Source organism: Mytilus edulis, chromosome 1 (genome assembly GCF_963676685.1).
Source record: "Mytilus edulis chromosome 1, xbMytEdul2.2, whole genome shotgun sequence".
Taxonomy (NCBI): domain Eukaryota; kingdom Metazoa; phylum Mollusca; class Bivalvia; order Mytilida; family Mytilidae; genus Mytilus; species Mytilus edulis.
In genome coordinates, this window is record NC_092344.1 from 19,596,405 (window position 1) to 19,622,303 (window position 25,899).

The 25,899-nt window shown below is 31.8% G+C and overlaps 2 protein-coding genes across 6 annotated transcripts in view; one reads left to right on the forward strand and one right to left on the reverse strand.

Annotated features, from left to right (window-relative positions):
* Positions 1-4,896, forward strand: part of LOC139526568 (post-GPI attachment to proteins factor 6-like) — a 36,212-nt gene extending 31,316 nt beyond the window's left edge. For both annotated transcript variants that reach the window (XM_071321736.1, XM_071321728.1), the window contains one exon: positions 1,431-4,896. In XM_071321736.1, coding sequence (XP_071177837.1) covers positions 1,431-1,472 — 42 coding nt within the window. In that variant the 3' untranslated portion in view covers positions 1,473-4,896. The remainder of the gene's footprint in view (positions 1-1,430) is intronic.
* A 1,586-nt stretch (positions 4,897-6,482) lies between these two features.
* The window catches only part of LOC139527047 (calcium homeostasis endoplasmic reticulum protein-like), a 72,934-nt gene continuing 53,517 nt past the window's right edge, over positions 6,483-25,899 (reverse strand). Inside the window, exons 9-20 of one of the 4 annotated variants that reach the window (XM_071322328.1) lie at positions 18,590-18,628; positions 17,879-18,077; positions 16,966-17,168; positions 15,862-16,150; positions 15,401-15,594; positions 14,712-14,845; positions 14,032-14,325; positions 13,451-13,555; positions 13,128-13,234; positions 8,925-9,116; positions 7,934-7,995; positions 6,483-6,591 (exon numbers count right to left, since the gene is read on the reverse strand). In XM_071322328.1, the coding sequence (XP_071178429.1) occupies positions 7,967-7,995; positions 8,925-9,116; positions 13,128-13,234; positions 13,451-13,555; positions 14,032-14,325; positions 14,712-14,845; positions 15,401-15,594; positions 15,862-16,150; positions 16,966-17,168; positions 17,879-18,077; positions 18,590-18,628 (1,785 nt within the window). In that variant the 3' untranslated portion in view covers positions 6,483-6,591; positions 7,934-7,966. Of the gene's footprint in view, positions 6,592-7,933; positions 7,996-8,924; positions 9,117-13,127; positions 13,235-13,450; positions 13,556-14,031; positions 14,326-14,711; positions 14,846-15,394; positions 15,595-15,861; positions 16,151-16,965; positions 17,169-17,878; positions 18,078-18,589; positions 18,629-25,899 lie in introns of all 4 variants that reach the window. The other 3 variants (XM_071322320.1, XM_071322311.1, XM_071322304.1) reach the window with 3 other exon arrangements.

Consider the following 25,899-nt stretch of genomic DNA (forward strand, 5'->3'; position numbering starts at 1 on the left):
CATAGTAGAAACAGTATATCCTAAGACTTGATTTATATGCATGATTTACTTCAACAGCGAAACTGTAAACCATTACTCTAACTGAAGGATGATAAACTATTTTTGATTTTTTTTTCTGTGTGATGTTTCTGTGCTAGTTTCCTTTCAGATGTGTATTAGAGAAAAAAAAGTGTGTATGCTAGTTCCCTTTGAGATGTGGATTAGAGAACCCATATGGGAAAGAAAATAAAATATTTTGTATAAAATACAAAATTCCTGTGAGAAATGATGTGGCATACTTTCTGATATGAGACTTCATTTTTTATAAAAATTGTTTTTGGATAAAAATTATAGCAACTCTTGCTTGATTGGAATGAGACTTTTTACAGATGGATTAATAGGGTAGAGGGAAGGACCCTAATGGTTAAGGGTTCATAGGTCACAGAAAAAGGTTTTGCGCCTCTCCCAAGTCAGGAGCCTCTGGTCTTTGTTAGTCTTGTATGATTTTTAATTTTAGTTTCTTGTGTATAATTCGGAGTATAGTATGACGTCCATTATCACTGTACTAATATACATATTTTTTAAGGGGCCAGCTGAAGGAAGCCTCCGGGTGCGGGAGTTTCTCGCTACATTGAAGACCCATTGGTGGCCTTGGGCTGTTGTCGGCTCTATGGTCGGGTTGTTGTCGCTTTGACACATTCCCCATTTCCTTTCTCAATTTTATTTCTGTTACTAAAATAGGGTGGTTTTTTTTAAGTTTTTCAGATGGTGCCTTGATTTCTTTGGTTTGGTTGGAATAAAACTTAAAAAGAGGAAAAAATATTAAAGAGAAGGGATTAAAAATATATCTTTTTGGTTTGTTTTGGGGTGTAATACCACTTTGAATTGTAACATACATGTATTTATGCAGGTGAAAATTTAGAAATAGGACATGTTTTTCATTCCTCATTTAGAACCATGGCACTATGATATAGATTTGTGTGGGAAATCTTTTGCAGTCATATAAAGTAAAATGCATAATTTATTGGTTACATATTGATACACAACAATTTTTATTTATAATTAAGACATTTTGGGTTTTTGAAATTGAAAAAATTCTTTCAGTTACATCATGATTTCGAAGATTTTTGTGCTAATTATATCTTTCAGGAATGCTTTATTACCTTATAATATTTTTCATTTGAGCTTATTTGTTGAAGAAGTTGTCCATTTGAACTCGGGGTGTTTTTAACGACCTTGACTGGCTATACAGCCTTCGCACTGTCATCTCATTGAACTCTTGTATCTTCTTACAAGAGTGATCACAAGTTCAAAATGGACCACTGATAGAATTTGCATTTGACATGTGAATAAATGCACAGATATACTGAATATTCATTACACATTCTTATAAAATTTTACGTCAGAAGTAATAATTAAAGGGAGATAATTTTATTTTTATTTATTTTTAGAACCACTATTTGGATCAAACGAAGGAGGGAGACAATGTTTGAGCAGCTGTTTAGCAGATGATCCTAATTCTACACCACTCACCAGTTTTAGAGACACAGAATCCCTAGAAAATCTTATTATATGATTATTTGTCTTTTACAACAAAATCATATATGTAACCAAATCTCAGTTTAGATGAATTTTAATTAGATCTGTTTAAGCAATATTTTTTGCAAATCAAAACTGCTCAGATAAAATATCTTGCATTAGTTTACCTTTAATTGACCTGATTTTAGAATTTACTTTATTTCAAACTTAGCATTTTTGGTTTTGACATTGGGTGAGTGATGGGGGTGACTGTATTTTGAACACATTTGTTGGAAAATTGACAAAAATGCCAGATGAATTATTGTGATTTTAGGAAATTCTACATGCAAATAATGCTTTAAATTTTAGAATGTGAGTTTTTTTATATATATATTATTGCAAAACCTACCCTGTTTCTGTAATGACAAAAACATTGCAAATTTCTGAATATAAAATATTTTGAAAAAAAGGTCTTGATGAAAATAATTAAAATACCATCTAGGACTTGTCAGAAATTTGACAAGAAAGACTTGTGTGGTTTATATGATGCTTATATCTTTTTAAAACAATAATGCACTTAGTGGTATATATATGTACTTAAAATCAGGATGGTCTGTAGACCATTTAACGGATTGTCTAGCAAATTGTAATTCAGCAAATCAAACAGTCTGAATATTGTCAATATATGTCACAGGGTTTAAACTACTTCAGAATCATTAGGAAGTCACTTCTCTTTTTGTGTGAAGTGTTGACACTTATCAAGATAAATGCTCATTCTATCTTGCCACAATAACGCTTGAGACGCCTGTAATTTATATTATGTTGTTTTCATTTTTACAAGGTTTGATTTATAAAAATGATATATCTTGCCATATGTATCCTTTTGTATCCTAACTATTTAATTCTTTTTTTGTATTGGTCAATTAAATTTCAATGAGGAAAACTATTCTCTTTATGATATTATTTTTTTCATTCTAAATTATGTATCAATTAAACAAATTTTAATAACTTGAATCACTTTTTAAAGAAGTAATAAATTTATTTTGTCAAAATTTGGAATCTTTTGTGGTAACATCACTTACAAGTGCTGAAAGGGAAAGAAATTTCATCGATTTGTTGGCATAAAAAGGTGTTCCTTTGAAATAAAATCAACCGTTCTTCAAAGTCGATGCTTTCACAAGTTTAAATATATCCTAGATCTGTTTTTATGAAGTTGATTTGAATATTTTAGTTGTTTATAAATGATAAACTTTTATAGTTTTTTCATCAATATTCATGTTTATATATTGTGCAATTTTAGATCTGACGAAATGATGAATCTTAATCCGATTGTAGTTTTATAACTTATTTTTTTGATACCAAGAAGTGATTAGATTTTATTTTATATTCTATGTTTACTACACAAATACATTACTTTGAGTCTTGCTTTCTAGTTCAAGTTTGACCAGTATAGTGTTATATGAATGTATTTGTGTGTTGTATTGTCTGTGAATATTTGTCAGGGCATTTTTCATCATAACCTGAATGTCAAAAATACTGCACATCTTAGGTCATTGGGTTGCTATCTCATTGACATATTTTTTATCTCCTGTTATATCCAATTATATTTATTGTGTGTGGAGTGATTTCAGCTTTTATGGATTTATGAGAAAGCACTCTTAGATTTTTTAAATTAGTAAAGTTGTACTAGTTATTTGTGAAAAATACCCAGCATCAATGTATTTCTGAAATCCAATGTACAGCAGAAAATTCAAAAGCCAGAATATGAATTTTCTACAAGACACTTATGTACATTAATTTTTGTGAAGTAGCTAGCCTAGCACCTTCATTTCTCTTGTCAGAAAGGAAAAAACCATAGAACACATTAATTTCAAAGGATTGGATTCCTTCATAAATTTTATCAGAAACCTTAGCCTTTTTCATGAAATTTGTACTAATTTTTTCATCAAATATTGTTATTAAAATCTTTGTATCAATTATATAAAATAAAGAAATATGGTTAAATGTTGAATTCCATGTATTATACATTCCCAGGGGCCATGAAAATTTCAAAAGGCATTAATTTATTGAACTCAACTTTTAATATACATTTTGTATTAGTTATTTAAATTTTAACACAAATTATATGCAATCCATAAACTTGAGTAAGTTCACTAGTTTTTGTGAATTTTTATCATGTATTTTATATTGTTTAAATGCCTAGATTTTTGTGGAAAATGACAAATTTCCTGAATGGAGATGAGGTCATGGGTTAATTTAAAATCCAAATACATGCTTTTTAATGGAAAAAAGGTAGTTTCAGTATAAGGTAATGAAATAGCTGTCCCCGTCTGATTGGGACAGCATTGGTCTTAAACTTTGTGAACACATTTACTCCTAATACTCCCATATTAGAATGTTTAGTCATATGTAATTGTTATTTTATCCCAATATTCTACTAAAATGTATTTGTTTACATATTTATGACTATCACACTTTTTGGAATAAAGACATAATAACATAGAACAAATCTCAGTAGTCCTTTTCATTTTTTGGCAGAATGGTTTTCCATCACTAAATAAAATTACAATAGTATCATACTTATTCAATTAAAAACAATTTAACAAGACCATATTCCACTGTTTACTTTGTATGCCTCAATTCTTAAAAACTAATGTGATCACATCTGTTTAGTATTATTTAGTATAGTCTTTTTGTTATTCCCTCTTTTAGTGGGATTTTTTAGTCATGATGCATAGCTTTTCATATTCACTTCCCATTTCAGTTTCAAAAACTTTTGCAAAAGCTTCACCCAAACAATTGAGTCTTTCACTACAATTCATCTCTCCCACTTGCAAGGACCTGAATCCTTACACACTTAAAACTCTTTACGAATCCTGGCTTTTGATTGGTGTCCTGTGGAAGAGGTGACCAATCAGCAGTCAGTTCCATTTAATTGAGATTGGTATATTCTAAGATAGTTCCAAACGATGTATTGACAATCTTTTTTTATATTCAAGGCATCCAGGCATTGATGTAGGCTGTAGCCATAGTAGAGCAATGAGATAGAACTACTAAATTATTTGTGTTAGCAGAAAAAAACACCATTTTAAAAAGCTAAATAAATAATACTTTTTAGCGCATCCTATTAGCTCATTCATGAGAAGTTTGTTGTATACTGATGTTATAAGTTGCTTTGTCTTCCCATTTGTATTAGTTAATTTTTAAAAGAAATATAAGGTAATTTTTTAATGTGCATGGCAAGGAGGTTGCCATTTTTCATATTTTTCCAACATCTCACTGTAAAATGTACTTTTTAAACATTGTTGATTGTTGTTATTTATTGTTAACATAATTGTTGTGTATGATATTTAATATATTGCACTGTTCATGAACTAATAAATAGTTAAACTGATAAAATATTGTTTTCTTAGACTACATGTATATTTATTGGACATAATCCCATCAAATGCTGTATTCATTTCAAAAAGAATTTGAGTTATTTTTATGCCCCTGCAACTGAAGGTTTTGGGGCATATTGTTTTACCCCTGTTTGTCTTTCCTTCAGTCCATCCATCTGTCCCATTATAGTTATATAGCTATTCCACACAACTCCTCCTACAGTTTCAATGTTAAGAAGTTTTCACTTTGCTAGCTGTTTTTTCATATGTATAAGGTGTGTATGAAGTCAGGGTTTTGATCTTTAATGATATATACTCTTTTGGGAAAAAGTTGAACTTTTGTCATTTTGGGAATACCAGGTATATACTTACATAAGAGGTGCATAGCATCTACGGATAACTCTTCCTACAGTGAACCATAGACCTATGTGCTCCCATGTTTATATTTGTGTATTTTAAAATAACACTTTGCATGTAAGGGCAACATTGTGTCTCCCAGAGACAATAATATCACAAGGGAGTCTTTCATTGACTTATAAAACAGTTACTTCAGAGTGGAGTGTGGGGACATCAATTAGTCTAGTTTTTTTAAATTGACAGTTTTGTTGAAGAATGCATGTTGTTCTCTATATGTTTTTAGAGTACATGTTTAGGCATATTTGATAGATTGTTCACATTTAAGCTTGAATGGGGGCGTTTTTAATGAGTAAATCAGTTAAAATCTTTCACACAAACTAATTGAATCAACTTAAATAGACACTTGAGTGTTTAAAAAGAGTCCAAAATCTTTCGTCAGATGAACCTGAAATTTGAGGCCAAAATAGGCCTTACCAGACCTACTCCTTTTGCATATAAGCCAAAGAAAATTTGTATTATTCAACAATCAAATTTATTGTTCACCTTATCCAAAGAAATCCTTACAAATATTCACAAGTAACCGTGAATTGACATAATGTAAAAAAAGAAATATCGAACAAGACTGTACATGTTGCTATGCAAAGAATATCCCTCAATTGAAATATGAAGTACCAGCAAACAGGAAGTAGGTGTCTGACAGAACTGAAAAGTGCTCACACATTACAAATCATCACTTTTAAGCTGCAGGCCAATTAAGTTATTCTCTTCAGTAGTACATGTAATTGAGAAAAGTCTGACAAAATAATTTCATTCATCTTATTGAAAACTCCATAGGTAAGCAGGAGGTGTATGACAGATCTGATAAGCGCTCACAACCTACACCTAAATTCAGTGTCCAGTTTTAAAATATTAGCTGTGGTGTATAGAAATCGACCTTACGCAAGTGCACATATACACATACATTTATAAGACTTTGATTGATTATAAAACTTTAAAATATGAAATAAAAGATAAATAATAGTCTGTTTTGAAGGGTTCTTTGTTATATCAATTAATTTTTCAAACAATTACAGACTTTGTATTAAAAAAAAATTTTCATTCATTTGCATAAGGTTTATTTATATCCGTTGCAGCTGACATTATAATTCTGTTAAGTAGCAGCTGAGATATTTGTGATGCAAATTTTGTTTAACAAATTTAATAAACAGATGGAGGGGCAAGGTGATTTGAAATACAATAATAATAGAATGACATTTCATAATTTAATGATAATCACAATGGTATATGTACAACTGGATGATATAACTCTGTCAAATGTCTTAGCTCTTCTCATCCTTCTGATTCTTCTGTCTAACAGCTGGAAAATAATAAAATTCACCTCATTAACAAATTTAACTTTTTAGGTCAAAAAACCTATACACACAATAGTTTATGCAAATAAAAAAAAACAATTCAACTGTAGAATTAGTAACTCAAAAAGTAATCACAACAAATATCTATTTAATATTCAATCCTATTTTAACTACAGTCATATACTTTTTGTGTTCACTTGCATACCCTTGGTTTAATTTTATCATGCTGGTTTAATCTTAGTATCACAAAGTTGCACATGTTTTGAAAATTATATCACTTTTTTTTACTTATTTTAAAAATAGTAAATATTAAATTTAAGAAATAATTCCTTCATGTCATGCTCTATGCTCATTTTAACATGGGTAGGCATTATATAACGCTCAGTGTAAAATGTCGACAAATATAATGCCTACCCATGTTAAAATGAGCATAGAGCATGACATGAAGGAATTATTTCGATTCTAATAGGACAAATACAGTACTTTTATAGGTCGAAGCGTACGAAATTACCGTAAAAATGTTTGGCTGTTCCCGTTTCCTCCTGGAGGAGTCTGTGCATTGCATTTCATATTTGATAAGTTTAAAAGCTACGAGCAGGGTAAATATATGTTGTTTCATAAAAAAATATAATAAAAGTTTATGTTAGCTGCTTAAATATATATATTTTAAAGGATAACAACGGAAAATAACGTTAATATAAACAGTAAGTTCGTGCGCATGTGTCAAACATATTTTTTGTTTACAAAGCGTAATAAGGACGTCATATTAGAATATATGATCAAATTGGCATGTGCAATACTGATAAGGTCATCCATTTTTCTAACAGTTGGTTGAAAACTGTAGGAGTAATCAATTACTCAAAGTTAGTAAAATGTGCAGAAAAACAACAATGTTCCAGTCTAGAAAAGAGGGGGAAGAAATCCTTAAACATTTCCATAGTAAAAAATAGTATAATTTGTGTTGATTACACAATATTGGTCCTGTCCTATGAAAATCATCTGAAAAATGAGTACGTTTCTGAGTTTTGAAATTGGGAGAAAAACATTAAACAATTCCCAAAATCAATATATATATATATAACTTTTCTTTGAAGTTTTAAGGATTTGGTTGAAATGTGTAAATATTTATTATACACATTAGTACTGAACTTGGAAAATTTAATGAAAAATAACAATAATTAGAAGAAGTCCTCAAACATAACTTCTGGGATATGAGTTAATTAGGGTACACAAAATAAGTTCCAATTTTACTCATCTGACCACCCAACAGACCCCTGACATCCCCCATACTATAAGCCAGTTTTGCACTCTGTGCAATTCGCCAAAGATTATTTATATTCTGCTTACAGGATATTATGATTGACTATAATATATGTACTACTAAGTTGGTTTTAAGACATCACCTTTTCCTGTAGAAAAAGTAAAGTACATGAATATTAACATAAAACGCACTTGTGTCATGATTTAAACAAAAAAAAGTGTTTACAAAACAATTTATTCAGTTCATCAAATGAAGTATTAAAAATATAATGTCGACAAACAAAACTTTTTTTTTCTGTCATCAGACCATTTGATGGTGCCAATTACAGAAAACAGAAAAAAATTTAGTTATTTTTTAAGACTGAAAAAAAAGTTCCTTCGTACATTTCCTTTGTCACAATGCTTATTTTATTATGTCACAGAAAATTACCTGACTGTTCAACGAAGTCATTAGTTTGGATTGACCTTTTTGAACTGTTGCTACTGAGTGATTCATAAGAAAAGAAATTGGTCAATATGATTTTGATTCTAAGAAAAAAGGAACTTTAGTACAATCATGTACTCGTAATAAAAGTGTCATTACATAGGTAGAGAACTATCCATATAGAATATCAGTGCCAAAGTTACTTGCTATCATAAATCTAGTTAATAACTTTGTTGGCCTCTGTTTTTCTCTAAGTGGTTTTGAGATGTGGAAGCTTTCCTGATAAATGTCATTTTTTCCAACACTATGTTTGCATTTATCATAATAATTGCAGAAGTTATATAGTATTTTTTATTTTACACAGAAATACTGATTACAAAATATATCTTGCTATCACTGATAAGTGGGCATTATAGAATAATACCAAACAGAATTGTAGATGATTTTGTAAAAACACACATTTCAGTATACTGTGGAATCATATTTATTCATGGAATACCAATATTCATTGATTTGGTGTGTACAGGTGAACCACATACCAATTTTCAAATGTTTAAGGAATTACAAATTTTCTATAGGCTTGTATGCAGACTTTGACAATGTTTGACAACAGTTTGAAACCAATAAGTTGAATTCCTTAAAATCAAAACTTACCTTCTCTCATTTCATCCCTAGCCTTCATCCTAGCTATAAATCCATGACTTTTACTTTTCCTGAACTGTTCAAATGGGTCTTTTAAGTCCATCCCTATTCCTTTAAACATATCAGTTTTATCCCTGGCATCAGCAGCACTGATAGGGTCTACAATACCTTGTTCTTCTGCCCCTAATCCTTTACCTCCCCAACCTTAAATATCAATTATAGATAAAAGTTACAATCTAACCTCTATTTCAAATCATTTAAGGATGTACTTAGGTGATGTTTTGGAATTTGCGTCAACTTTTTGGACTCCTTGGTGTTTTTCCATACAATACAATGTAAAATATTTTGCCCCATAACACCCATTTAATTTTTCATATAAGACTTAATAGCTCATGAAAGGTCATTTACCTAAATTTTAGAAGATTCTTAATTTTCTTTCTTTTGTTTTGAGACCTAATAATACCAATGCAAATATCACTGGGGTAAATGTGATCTCCGTAACTGCAGTTACGTATATCCAAAGATGGCGAACGATGTTTCTGGTCAATATTTCTTTTGTCAATTGTGTTATAATTCTGTATTATTCTTCGGTATTTCGTATCCTATCTCAAGTATTACTAAGTTTGAAACTTACATACAACGTTTCTTGTCATAGTTCAACCGCTAAATGGAGAAATCATCATTTAAAAAAATCCCGAGGATATGGGTAACTGTAAAGGCTGATATCCGTAACTGTAATAAATGTTTATAGAAGGATATCCGTAACTGTTGAATTTTATTATTTCTGCTTCATTCATTATTCTCGATTAAAAAGTTCGGACAATCATTTATTTCGGAAATAAATATGTCATAAATTCGTCAAAATAGTTATCAAAGGTACCAGGATTATAATTTAATATGCAAGATGCGCGTTTCGTCTTCATAAGACTCATCAGTGACGCTCATATCAAAACAGTTAAAAAGCCAAAACAAGAACAAAGTTGAAGAGCATTAAGTACCCAAATAATTGTGCCAAATACAGCTAATGTAATCTCAATCTAATTAAAAACCGATCTCTCATCGCTCCTGTTTTCTGATATGTAGCGTGGTAGCCCACGCGACATTAAAAAAACGGGAGCGATGAGAGATCGGGTTTTAATTAGATTGATGTAATCTACTCCTGGGATAAGAAAATCCTGAGTTTTTCGAAAAATTCTAAATTTTGTACACAGGAAAGTTATTAAAATGACATATAACTGATGTCCATGTCAACACCGAAGTGCTGACTACAGGGCTGGTGATACCCTCAGGGACAAACGTCCACCAGCATCGACCTAGTGGTGTAAAATAGTTATCAAATGTACCAGGATTATTATTTAATACGCCAGATGCGCGTTTCGTCTTCATAAGACTCATCAGTGACGCTCATATCAAAACATTTAAAAAGCCGTTTGAAACAAGCACAAAGTTGAAGAGCATTAAGGACCAAAAAGGAAAGTTATGCCAAATACGGCTAAGCTAACTATATGAAATCATCGGGATCAAAATAATATGTCCACAATATTCTAACAACATTAGAAAAAAATCTACTGTTTAAGACTTCTTCACACTTAACCCCTTGGATGTGGGATGTGCATTAACTGATAAATTAGTCTTAGATGCATGATTTTTTTTAATTGTTTTGGCTTTGAAATAGCTTTCAGTACTTGCGACTACTTCCAGATCTTAATTTGGTGACTGCTTAATTTTGGGATTTTGTTTTTGGGATGTACAAGTACCCTCCCACGTTCACTTTTTTTGTGTACAAATTATTTTTAATTGTATCCACCTGATGAGTTGAGCCTTTCAACTGATTTTTTTAGTTTTCTCTTATGTTGTACTGTTACACCACTATCCAAGTCAGTGGAGGATTGGACGCCAGTTAACATGTTTATCATCGCCACATTCAGTATTTGCCTAGGTCTGACACCAATAAGGAGCCTGCAATTTATTGGATGTCATTTGCTTCTGTGTTTTTCGTTATTTAAAACAAAGGCCCTCAAATAAGGCCTAGGCCATTAGTTGACCTGTTTGAATTGTGATTTGTTACAAGGGTTATAAACCTAGCTACAAAGAGCACGGAATTCTCTCAACATGTGACATCTGAATTAATGTCTCCATTCTGATCAGACGTAAATGCGTACTTGCGCATCCCGGACAGCAAAACTGACGCAACACTTTGGCAATAATTTAAGGGGAAGTAGACCAATGGAGACCATTTTTCCAACCCCAGTCTCTCTTGGGGGAACTTTAAATATGGTGTTTATGTACTTGTTTATCATCTGATGTACGTGATTTTGTGCTATTTTGTGTTGTCCAAATGTTTATTGTTAACCTTAACTCTATAGTACTGTTTGATTATGTTTTGGGGTGGCTCAGTATTTATACATACAGCCATTGTATTACGTTGCTATGGTCATTTTGTACTCTTGCCTTCAAATTTGTTTTATGAACTCTATCTTTAACGTGTGTATATGCCGTTTTGTGTTTCTCTGTTCAAATAGTTGTAAATAGTGTGATGAATTTTAAAATTATATTGAATTAGATAAATTGTTCCCCAAATTTTGATTTCTGACCTATCATGTCTGTTTGCTTTGTATTATTGTAAATATAATGGAATCCTATGTGAATATCATATAAGTTAGGGGCTTAGTTAGTTATACAACCAGCTTATACTCTACCATCTACTTAAGGAAATGCTTCTGCCAAATTAAGAATATGACAGTTGTTATCAATTCGTTTGGTGTTTTTGAGATTTTTTTCTTTTTCATTTGCTTAAGTTCTGTCCGTTCTCAATTTTACTTATATTTCATCTATAATAAGCTATCAAATCCTTTACCTCACTATGCATGCATCCTGCTGACAATATAGAAATTCAGAATTGGAAGCCTGATCAATTTTCCATAATAATTTAAGACTTCGAAGTTCGAAGATCATTTCTGATTCATATTTACTACACTTTTAATAACCGGAGACATTTATTTCATTTCAAACATGATTGAATTATTCAAAAATAAAATCAGTTACGGATATCAATATTTCCAGTTACGTAAATCATTAAAAATTTATTAACTTCAGTTACCCACATCATGACGATATTTTAAATGGTCGTTTTCTCCATTTAGCGGTTGAATTATGAATTAAACACTTAGTATTTCAGTTTCAAATATTGTAATACGTTATAAAAGACACGAAATATTGAAGAATAATACATTATTATTACAAAATTGACAAAAGAAATATTGACCAGAAACATCGTCCGCCATCTTTGGATATACGTAACTGCAGTTACGGCGATCACATTTACCCCAGTGAATATAAGGTAAAAGTCTGAGTCAGCCTTTTCCCGCCATATTTTAAATCTCAAATATCTCGAAATGGAGGTCCATGACCTATCAATATTTTTAGCTTATTTTTATCCTTAATTGATGCTCTACCAGCTTATAGTATTAATTCTAACTTCTTAATTTCTTAATTTTCACCTAACCTCACCTAAGTACATCCTTAAGCATAGCATTCAGTAGAATCAGTGTTTCCCAAACTTTGTCTGATAGACAAAATGTCAGACAAAAATCATTCGGTCAAACAGAACTTTTAAGATTTTTTAAATGAATATATAGCAGAAAAGTCCAAATTTCTTTTTCCGTAAGACAAATCCTAAAACAATTTGGCATAGACTGCAGTATTGTTGACTTCTATAAACAACACATTGCAGTTTCTCACCAAGTTATATAAATGTTCAGTGGTTGTTGTTTGTTTCTCGTTTTTATATAGATTAGACCCTTGGTTTTCCTGTTTGAATGGTTTTACACCAGTCATTTCTTGGGCCCTTTATTGCTTTCTGTTTGGTGTGAGCCAAGGCTTCATGTTTAAGACCGTTCTTTGGCCTACGATGGTTTTACTTTTACAAATTGTGACTTGGAAGGAGAGTTGTCTCATTGGCACTGATACCACACCTTTTTATATCTATATTTATATATATATCTATCCTAAATAATAACTATGTGGAGGAAACAATGCAACTATTTTACATTAAAATTCTACTTTTTGTGGACTATATTAAAGAGAAGATTTGCATAATAAAAATTCTATAGGTATATTTGGGGAAACCCATATATAACCTGTTATCTATAAAGGAAATTTATTTTACAGTTGTATCAAATGGTAAATATTGTAAATATTGATGTAAAAACAAACCCATTTTCATTAGAAGCTGATGTCCTTTGTTTTCTTGTCCTAGTTTTGAGTCTCCTTGTATTGGTGGAGGACCTCCTACAGCCATAAAGTCTCCAGCTGTACTAGAACTGAAAGTATAAAGTATACAACATAAGACAATTATATTTATTCAATGGGACGGTTCACTTTCAAAGAATTTAATACCATCACCAACACTATCTGATTCTCATAAAAGGTTGTATGCCCTTTGCAATCATATAACAGTTATGTAAAAATCAATACTTCTGAATCTTTCTAGTAAGTACCTATATTTAAGTAGTATGTAGTATATAAATTAAACTTACAATGTTCCCATTGGTGGTGTAGGACTTCTGGAGATCTTCTTACGTCCTGCTGGTGTTGGTGATGGGGACTTGCTGGACCTCTGGTATGGCAATGGTGATTGTGACCTAAATAATCAAGAAGTTCATTTAATCAAATTTGTCAAAAGATCTAAGCAGCCAAGGGTAAAAACTTGACATAATGCATGGTGTCAGCAACAAAAAAGAAAACAATGGCACACATTATTTTGAACAGCATTGTAGAGGGGGGATAGGACTTTTATTGGGACTCCGGGATCGGGTGTTTTTAAGCTCGGGATTTAGGGATTGACTCTTTCGGGATCCGGGAATTCTTTATTCAAATTTTGGGATGTCTGGATTTAAAATTAAATTCTGGACCTCTGAATTTAATGTTTTTAAACCTGGGATTTCTGGATCAGGACCCCTCCTATCCCCCTCATTGTATCTATTTTCCAAGATAAAGGTAGTGTAAGATATCATTTATACATTAATCTACAGCAACAAATACTTTAACTTTAGAAAACAAAATCAAGAATGAAAATTGCTGAATTCAAATAAAAATTTGGTAAAAATCATAAGCCTACCTAGATCTACTTCTTCTCCTTCTCCCTCTTGGAGGTGTTGGAGAAAATGACCTTGACCTACGTCTCTGTACAGGAGATCTTGAAATTGACCTTGACCTTGATGGTGACCTGGAGGGTGATCTTGATCTTGACCTTGATGGTGATCTGGATCTTGACCTTGAAGGTGACCTTGATCTTGATCTTCCTCTTCGAATTCTTTCTTCCCTTTCCATTTCTTTCTCTTGATCTCTAATTTTCTTTGCTCTTTGTTTTGCCTTAAAAAACTCATACAGACCAAGTTTTTCCCATCCTTCACTGAAATGATTGAAAAAACAATATAATGATAGTATAAGAAGTTGAAAATGTTAAATTTAAACTATCAAACTTATCATGAAAAGAAGCAAAAGATTTTTTATATATACAAGCTTTTCAACATGTTAGCCTTTTTTCATATTCCTATATAGATATAGGAAGGTGTCACTGTGGTATGAGTGCCAATGAGACAACTCTCCATCCAAACAACAATTTATAAAAGTAAACCATTATCTCCATTTTACAATTCTCAGAAAGAAGACAAACTTTACCTACTTCACATTCCTTAACTGTCCATTCAGTAAATATTCTTTAAACAAAGTATTCTTCTTTTTCAAATGAATGCAGATTTGAAAAAAAAATCAAACATAATGTCTTTCAATACCAACCTGTCTCTAGGACGCTCATGAGTAGGCATGCTATAGAAAGCCTCCACAGCTGCAAGTAACCTCTCACTAGGAGGCATAGGTGGAGGAAGTCGTATGTCTCGTGGATCTAACGATTTATACTCATTTTCATGCAGCTAATAAAAAAAACCAGACAGAAATTTAATGATGCAGACATGTTGCACATGATACTTAACACAGTAACACCATAATTCATGGCTTGGAGATGACATTAAGGGGATATACAATAACTAATAAGCAGATCTTAATTGCTATTAATTCAAAATGGTAACTTACTGAGGATATTATGTTTGAAATATGTTATTCATATAGGTAAACATTGTGGTATATTTTTTAGTTGGTTCTTCCATGTACCATTGTAACAGCTGGTCCTTTAATTTGCGAAGAAAACAAATTCTTGGATAGCAGTTAGGCATACTATTAAAATCATTAAATGCAAACAAAAACATAGAATTACAGTGGTAATTTTGGAAATAAGTTGGCGCTTCTAACGATTTGAGAGTCACTTATGAGTCATTTGTAGAAGAAACATGAATCTAGCACACACAATGTAATTCCTGGTAACTATGATGAGTTTTTTTCTAACCCTTGTTTATAAACTTTCCTAATTTCACACTAAATTTTTGTTTTTTAAAAGAAACAGTATATACATTAAATGTAATAACCTTTACCAAGGGGGCCATCAATCCTGCTGGTAATTCGTAATATGGTACTGAGGGAGTAAGATCTATGTCTGGTATGTGTCCTGGAGGTGGTCCAAATCCAGGAGGAGGTTTGGTGAAGTCTGGCAAAGGGAATGGACCTGGAGCAGATGTTGGAACTCCAAACTCTGGATGAAAAGTTGGAGCAGGTATCTGTCCATGACCTGTATTATAATATGGTAAGACAAATTGTAGATATGGTAAATATTAGGACAAAACAATAAACAAATAAAAGAAGAATGTGTGTGCTTATAATACATGAAAATATGTTTGAAAAGCATTTGATCTAGCTGCTTGTTTTTAAAGAGTTCTTTTGTTCTAGTAAGCATTTTTGTACTGTGTGTTATTTCATTAACTTTAAATGAGGCAAACTTAAGTCAGAGGGTGAAAAAAAGACAATTTTCAGTTATAAATGGGCAAATAATACAAACCATATTCAAACTGTTGTGGGGGCGGTCCTCTGGTCCATCCTGGATGGGCTCCAGGTGGTGGATGTGGTGGGCCGAATCCTCTATGAGGCGGTCGTGGGCCATCTTGAAAAGGTCCTGGTGGAGGGCCATCTTGAAAAGGTCCTGGAGGCGGCCCATCTTGAAAGGCTCCAGGAGGCGGTCCATCTTGAAAAGGTCCGGGAGGTGGTCCATCATGGTATCCACTATATCGAGGTGGAACAAAGTCTAATGGTGGTCCCTGGGGTTGACATGTTTGAATGGGAGGGGCAGTCTAAAAATTACAAAAAAATATCATATAGATGACCATGTCCCGTACATAGCAATACAGTCAATAACTTAATATTTGATATATTCTGTCATTCAATAAATGCATTATTCACAAGTTGTTCCTTAAAATAAACAATCTAATCTGAAACTATATCTTAACTCTGAATATGATTACATTATGAGGAGGGAAATCAACAGAAATAAATCCAATATTGTCTTGTTCTACTGAAAGATAGTCAATGACCATATTACAAGTGATAGAATGTTAAGAATAATGATCCAATATGTGGTTGAACAAAAGAATTATAGTGCAATATCTGCCAGATAAATATGTTGGTCTAATAACTGTCTGAAACAATGGTAATGAGCCATACATTTCATTTTATCAACAGATGTAAATCAAATTAAATCCTGTTGTCACAGTATCACTCCTGATTTCATATTCAGTTTTAAGATACAGATGAGTATTAGTAAATACTAGCATAAAACTATCATGGTAAGTATACACTTTTAACGTATAATTTAAAGACTATACATGTAAATGAAACAAGAATGACTAAATATAGACCAGGTCCAATGAGTCGACGTAATTGTAGATGGAAGAAAAAAACTAAATTCTTGGTAGAAATGGCACTAATTCAACTAAGACTAAATGGTCCACCATTATAGACTGAGGTTAATAACATACCTGGACTTTTAAATGGTGATGACCCCAACAGCTACACTACAGGTAGAGGATCATAGACCATGTTATACCTAGATTGAAACTGGTCCAAATTCAGCCTCTTTAGAAGGGATAGAGAAGAGACCCTAACATACCTGAAATGTGACCGACTCAATAGATACTGTTCCAATATCGGTCTGGACTAACGGTGGTGGTGCAGACACTACGATAGGTGTTGATTCAATGACAGAAGTCTGTACATGTGAAGAACTGATAGGAAATGATGTTGGTATTTGGATAACTGATGATGGCACCACAGATATTACTGAAGTAGATACTGATGTTGGTATAACAATACCTGGAAAGAAATAAGATATAATCAAAGTCAATGCTAAGGTAACATCTAAAACTTCTATATAAAAAATAATGTGTGGTAAATGGAGTAATGTGGAATCATTTCTTTTTGTGGGTAATATGGAATCATTTATTTTTGTGGGTAATGTGGAAAACATTTGTTTTTGTGAGTAATGTGGAATCATTTGTTTTTGTGGGTAATGTGGAATCATTTATTTTCGTTGGTACCAATTTTTATGGATTGAGAAAAATTTGTACTTTTCTTGGATAATTGATTTCGTGTTTTCCAAAAGTCTGCATATAATCAGAAAGCAAATTTGTAATTCATTGAATAGTGGTTTCCAATTGCCCACAAAATACATGAAAATTGGTATACAATAATAATGAATCCACAGTGATATTTACTTCCAGGAAAAAACTACATTTTCAATCCTTCAATTAAATGCAAATATAGAATGCATCAAAAATATAAAGATTGCCCTGTCCCAATCAGCATTGTGCATTAACTTTCAAATCACTATAACAATTAACTATATGCTCTATTTATAGTTACAATCACATATTTATAGTTACAACCACCAATTCACATGATTGTAGAACTAATTTAAACAGGATCCCATAGGTACATGAGCAGTATCAACTATTGGAATTGGTAGTATAGTCACTAGTACGTTTTGTTTGATGGACTAACAGTATTCCTGTAATTTTACTAACCTGGTGGAGGGAGAGATGTGGATACATCAACAGCCTTCTGTTGTTGAATTAACTGTTGTAATTGCTGTTGTTGATCCTGCAGTTGTCTGGTTAAATGGCTGGCATATTCATTATGTTGTTTCCGTAGGTTTCCATACTGTAAATTGATACTGTTAGTGATGGAGCTTACAACTGATGTGTACTGATTGACTAACTCTGCCTGTAAAACAGTCGAAGTTAAACTTATACAATGTTATTATTGATACATGACATTTCAACAATCAAAATCTTAAAGGGCTGGGTGAGATTTTACTATATACTAGTCTTTAACATTAATGTTTTTCAACAATCAGGATGATGTAAAGCATCGGTCATCTCTTTTTAAATTTTTACCTTTTTCATTCCAGAGCCATGGCTTACTATAATGTATGGGTTTTGCTTATTGTTGAAGGCTGTAACGTGACCTGTAGAAGTTCACATCCACATTTTATGGTTTTTGGTTGATTGCTTTCTAATTGGCCATCACATCACATCTTCCTATTTTAATACTTTTTTTGTAACAATGACCATGCTGAATGTATATCGGGACAATAGTTTCATAGGGAAAGATGAAGTTGTGATTTGTGCAAATAGATTTTCATAGGCTTTATTGTTTGCTGATAGCATTATGTTTGTTCGTTAACCTATTCAAACCAGCTAACCTCCATTTTCAAAAAAGCTAACACAACTAACCTGGTAATTTGTTATTGCCGAACTTGGATCTTTCAATTCCTGTAAATAGATAAAAGAAAAAACAGGTTAATTTTTTTTAAAAGCATAGGTAACTTAAAACATCTTATACCACATTCATCCCATTAATATAGAAATATTTGTCAGAAAAAAGGGATACAAAAAATGTTTCAAAATACTTGAGATACATAAGAACTCAGGCACCCAGCAACTACAAATGACTAACAACCTCTAGGTCAAGTCATCATTAAATGCATCTAGAGTTACTTCCCTTATACCATTTAGCATACTAGTTTGTTTCAATCAAACTTTTTTTAAGGAGGAAAAGTAGAGCAGTTTTATGACATCAATTTTTGTATAAATATTGACTTTTTTCAATTTATCGTTTGACATTATCAATATAGGTCATTTTATCAACCTGATTTTTAAATAGCCCATAGCATTATATGGGTCAAAGGCAAATATGGAAAAAAATGTTATTATCTTTTGTCACATTAAAATGCGGTTGAATATGAAGGTGGTTGAAAAGCCAAATTTGGCTGGAATCTAAAGAAAACTTACAATCAATCACATATCAAACTTTATATAAAAGCTAAATATTTGAGGTTAAACCTAACCAGATAATCATTGTATGCATAAATCACATTCAAATATATGATAATTAATACATTTAATTTCAATATTGATTTTGTTTTTTACAAATCATAGAACTGTTAAATGCATGCAATTTCCTTCAAATCAAATTGATAATTAATCATTTTTTAAGTTTTCATTGCAAAAGTAGGAAAAAAATTGGCAGACATGGCTTATTCCTCAACATAAGTCATCATCAAATGTGTTAAAAGTTACTTCCCTTATACCATTTAGCTTACTGGTTTAGGGAAGAAATATAGAGCAATTTTATGTCATAAAAATATAAATATTGACTCTTCATTTTAATTTTATCGTATGACAATATCAATCTGGGTCATTTTATCAACCTGATTTTAAAATAGCACACAGTGTAATGATGGGCCAAAAGCTTAGTACATGAAAAAATTTGTTATTAAGGTCTTTCCCCTACATGGGAAAGACCTTATTGTTTTTCTAATGTTTTTTTTTCTTTTTTTTCTTCCAGCATTTTTTTGGCAGGCCCTCCTACCGCTTCTATTGGAGTTATCAATACCAAAATTTAACCGTCGATAGACCTCAACATGAACTTTTACCAGATGAACTTTTGTAGGATTTCATCATCCCCTTGAGGAGTAATCTCCCTTTTATTGATTTTTTGCAACATGGTCCCCCCAAAATGAGTTAAAAGGTATCATGACTTTATTTGGTCAATAGGTAGATCTCATCATGATGTATTACCATATGAGGCTGCATATGATTTCATCATCCCCTTTGAGAGTTATATCCCCTTGAAGCAATTTCTTGTATTTGCATTTTTCTCAAAAAGTATTAGAGATATAATTGAATTGAAAATGACAGCATGTATGAGAACAGATGGCAATGTTTATAAACATAAACAATTAATTTGTTGCTATCCCTTATAAGGAGTTATTTCTCTTTAAAAATTAAAAATAATTTTTCAAAAATTCTATTTCGAGAACTGGAAGTCATAGAGACTTGGAACCTTCACCAATAATCTTAAATTCATATGACCTTTAATATGCACCCAAGGTCAAAGGTTACAGAGTGCAAAAAAAAAATTACGCTGCAATTTCAAGCTTACATATTAGAAAAACGATAAGACTTTGCTGTATACATACAGCGTATAAAATGTTCTTCACGACGAGCTCTACATTTTATACAATAAGTCCCAAAATGTCCGACCGTCTGTTCAAAAGTTACAACGAGATGATTCTTAAAAGTATAGTATTTTGTGTATATCTGTTTAAAGGTAACAGATATCAACCTACTATAAACTGCAAAGATGATCAGTAATTCAAGACCTTCAATTTGAGGTCAATGTCAGGTCATGATGAAATTTCACCTTGACCTTAACATTATACTATGACCTTGACCTTGTGATATTTGAAAGGTCAAGTGGTCCTGAGTTGAATGGTGGTAGTCCCATGTCTCCACGACTTCCGGTTCTCAAGTTTGGTATTGCATCATATATTTGATAATGGATTGTGACCTTGGTGAACTTTGAAATTGTCCCAATTCTTTTACTGTAATGTTGTCCTTTATCTGTAGGCCATTAACCATTTAACAGATTTGAGATATCTATTGTCGTTTTAGAGATAATCCAGTTTGAAGTTTTATGAGCGGCGGCATGTATTTCTGAATCAACAACAGCCTACCACTTAAAATGTTTAAGAAATTGAAGAGGTTAACATAGTTATATGTTTGACCAAATACCAAAAACATTCCATTGAAAAAAACATCAAAAAATCATTTTGAAATTTTCATGTTTTGCATCGACTTTGTAAGTTTCATAACTTCTATTTATATCGTTGATATTGCATCATTTTTGGCACTTTGTCAAATGGGGTCATCTGATATATCAAATTGAAGGTCTCAATAAACTCTACTTAAAAATGAAAAATTTAAACCTCTTTTTTCATCCCAGGTGGAAGGGTGGGGTCATTTAGTGCAAAAATTCAAATTTCTCAGATGGTAAGGTTGTCGCATATCAAATGAAAGCACATAAAGCGTACATTTTAAATTTCAAATTGACGTCCCCCAAAAATTGGTTGGATGGGGTCATTGAGTGCAAATAATAAATTTTCTTTTACGATAGGGTTGTTGTATATCAAATGAAAGGTCATGATGTGTACATTTGAAATATCAAATTCCCAACCTCCAAAAATTGGTTGGTTGGGGTTATTAAGTGCAAAAATCAAACTTTTTAGAACATGGCGTTGTCGCATATAAAATGAAAGCTCATCTATCCTGTGTTACATATATCATACTTTCGATCTTAAAAATGTAGGCGGATGAAGTCATTAAGTGTAAAAAGCGAAAAGTTTCAGAAGGTATGCTTGTCGTATATCAAACGAAAGGTCGTACAAAGAACATGACGAAAACATCACTTTTACAGGAAAGACCTTTCAATTGTTTTACAAACAATTGAGATACTAGTTAATTTATCTGTTTGTCACATTACAATAAAGTCCAATGTGAAGGCTGATGCAAAGCCTCTTGGCTGAAATCATACATTTAACCACACATCAGACTTGAAGGCTTAATATTTGAGGTTTAAACTAACCTGATTATCATTAGGTATACAAAAATCACATAAAAATACATATAATTTTAATATTGATTTTGATTTCTATAATGCAAGGAACTGTCAAATGCATGCAATTTATTTCAAATCTACATGATATTTCATCATTTTTATTGCAAATGTCATAAGAAAAAGGTTGGCTTCTGTTATAACAAATTGGCCAACGTGGCTTATTCCACATTAGCAGTATTAACACTAGGTGATGAGTCAGACTCTTGTGATGTGTTCAGTCTCGTGGATGTCACATCTGTTGCTCCTCACATACCATCCATTTATTTATAGCTCATGTAATCTGTAGTAACATTTTATTGAACAGTCTAATTTACTATTTTCCAGTTCTTTTTCCTTGTTATTAAAATCAATATCAAGTTTCTAGCTTACTAATATATAATACATATAAGTTCATAAATATTATTACCAGCTGTGTATTTTGAGAAATTTTTTCGTGTTATAAATCTTACTTAGACACTGTCACAGAGTATCTGCATTAAATACAAGTCTGGTTTAGAAAGAGTCTTTTTTATGACAGGCAAATGGTCTACATAACTTGCTCCCACTATATGTATTAACATGTTTCAAATACATGGATATTAAAAAAAGCAGTTATGAATTAATGTCAAACAGTCAGCGAATTTATAATTGTCTTAATTAAGGTGAAAATAGGCCACTTAAACCTAGTTTCATTTAGCTAATTTTTTGTAAATAATTAACATGTTAAAGGTACATACACTGCTTCCAAATTTGTTAAAATTCATAAGATGAGGCAACTTGACTATTATCATTCTGACATGGTTTAAATGTCTAAATTTTGCTTGCTTATAATCCATGGAATAACCCAATGTTAGAAAATGCAACAATTGGATTCTTAATCTTTATATTTAAAGAGTAATGCTTGTACAGTTTTCAACTTAGCATATCTAGAAAGGGAATGATGAACTAGTGTAACCTTATAATATGGCTGAAATAAAGCTCTATAAAAAGATATCTTTTCACATAGACTATAAAGAGAGTATCTGTACTGCTCACATGACAAACATTTATAAAATCAAGCAAAGGGAGGTAACCTTTGAAGAAAAATTGTGTCAATTTTGGTAAAAAAAAAATCAAAAACAAAAATGCACAATATTGCAGTAGAGACTACATAAACGTTATCAAAGAAAGACACTCCAAGCATTATTTTTTCCAGCAATTGAAAAGAGAGAATTCTTTTTGAAGCATCTATTTTTCTCCAGTATACTATGCACAACGTCAACAAACTCTAGGTGTCATTCAGTGCACATAAAACTTTTCTTAAGACTTGTCACATAGAAAGCCACAGGTTGGAACATTTTTTGTGGTCCTGTCAACTTTGGGTTAGCCTATCATTAATAATAATCTCTGTCAATTTATGCATCTATCAGAAAAAACTTGACCTTCATATTGTTTCAAAGTCATTTTGCACCTTAATCCTAATATGTGTCCGTTTGTAAACGAGCTATGTACTTTCATTAATTAAAAATTAAAATATTCTAGCAGAAACCTATTATATAATGATAATAAATTAAGGGTTACTAGGTTAATTAGTACTTTGTTCTTACACGTAAAATTTTACAACTATAAAAACTATTGTAACTGTGTTCCACCTTAAGACAGATTTGTACTAAACAACATAACTATCATTATACGTTGCATCGCAAATCTACAACTTTGAAAACCTCAGATTCAATGTACCTCCATAATGCAAGAGTGTGTCAACTTTTAATTTCATAAATTGTGGCAAGATTTATTAACAAAGTTAAAGAAAGATTTTAAAGCACTCTTAGTTCTTTCCTTAATATCTTTATATTCTTAGTCTCTAAGGCATTATAATTTTTTCCTATTTCCAAAAATTATTCCATAAAACAGTACAAAATAACAGATTTAAGACTTTTGGGAGAATAATAGTAATGCCAACTTTTAAACAGCACTGGTAGTGCTTTGATAACTTAAGAGCATCCATTCTTGGAAGAGGGGATTGAAAAGGAAAAAGTTGAAAAAGGACAAGCAAAAGATCACAAAAGACTACACGTAGAACTAAAGAATGAGCAACAATACCAATATCATTATCCTCAGTCAGAACGTCACTTTCACAAAATATATTAAGATCGTAAGATCGTAAGATCGTAAGTTTTACACTATTCAGTATACTTATGATAAACTTTAGTCATAAGATTTTTGGCAAAACTCATTCCAGAAACACCCACAATATAGAAAGTGTGAAGGGACTGATTTCCTTTATGGTTAAAAAAAAATAAAGAGGACAAAGCATGACTTATTCCAGGTATGAAATTTTCTACACAGGAACTGAAACTTAGTAAGATATATATGATGTAGGAGTTGGGTAAACAACCAGGATGTCGATCCCTACTGTTTTACATATATCCTGTCATATCATATTTTTTGTATCAATACACCTTACTAATATGTATTATGCAAATTTGGCAAACCATCAGATTGCAATATCTAAGGTACTTTTTATGTTCTATTTAAAATCCAACAATGAGTCCTAAATATAAAGGTAATCTATAGTCCCAACTTTTAACCACTGAGTTAACCATAAAATCGTCATTTAAAGGTAAACATTCATAAAGTCAGGTCTACATTTGTTAATTTCCACGTCATTGGATCTCTGCTGGAGAGTTCTCTTATTGGCAATCATACCAGATCTTCTTATTTTTATATTACCGTAAAAGCAGGTGTCAAATATTATGTGTAGAACTACATGTAATATATCATTTCATTTTAAAATGCCAAAGTTTTCTCACTTTGAATATGATAATAAAGAAATGACAGCTAGTCCCCTTGCTTGTTATTTATTGTATAAAGTGAAGGCCAAGGTCTCCTACTTTAAGTTCAGACCTTCGTCACTTTAAATATGATGAATTGAAAAACATATCAATTCTCTAAAATTTCTTGGCTTCAGTCTGGAGTCAAGAAGCTGGACCTTAATGAAAATTTAAAACCCGAGTCATTTTTTAATTCAAAATAAAGGTAAAAGTCACCTTATTTAGAATGGACTTTTGTTATTAAATGATAATCACTGTACAATTTGATGTTGATAAAACTTGGACCATCACAAAAACAACAGGACGACTGTTGATATCTAGTGTGTTGGTTTAGTAAATACTGATGACATGTGCACTTATACATTGTCACAATGCACTGATGTAGGTTATTGCGTATTTGTCAATGAGATAGCTAGCATCCTCCAACCTTTTTTCAAAAATTAAAACAAACTTAACAAAAACATTTATGTATGGACTTCAATAACTTAAAGTCTAGAACAATTGTAAAATGAATTTCCCACACTTTAATCCCTATGTGTTAGCCATTACAGGGTATTACAAACATTCTAGAAAATGCTGATGTTACATCAGAAAAATTTCTGATGTAAACTTAACAAGGAGCAAAAGTGATTGTTCATTGTTGTATGCATGTCAAAAGTTCAAGTGCTGATATATACAATGCAAATTCTCAGTCAATTGTAGCAGAACCAGATTATCAATATGGTCTATAACACAGATCATGTGTATAAGCTTTGCTTAAAGGAATCTGAAAACACTCTGTCTTGCTTTTTGTTCTGGTAATCATTCCATTCACCGATGGAAATTTTAGCCTTTAGATTTTTGAAGGTGTGTATCAATCGGACAAAACCAGGGGATCATGAATTTTAGTCTTTACAAAAGTGAAATGAATGGTTTTCATTTTTCAGATCCTTGAAAGCAAAGCTTATACACACACATGATCTATATTCTAATCAGATAAGCAAAGCTGCCATGAAGAATCTGCCCCAACAAGAAAAGCTGCCATGAAGAATCTGCCCCAACAAGAAAAGCTGCCATGAAGAATCTGCCTCAAAGAGAAAAGCCATAAAGCACCGAAATTCCTGACAGGGGACAGGCACATGAATATGTAGACAGTTAACCTTAAAATCAATTCATCTCCTTTGATAATCAGTCCAATAATGATTGAAGCCACTTTATATTCTATTAAAATGGAATCCAACGCACCTGCCACCTTTGGGGTATGAACTCACAACCTCAGTTGTTGACAGGCTAGTGATATTGTAGATGAACTA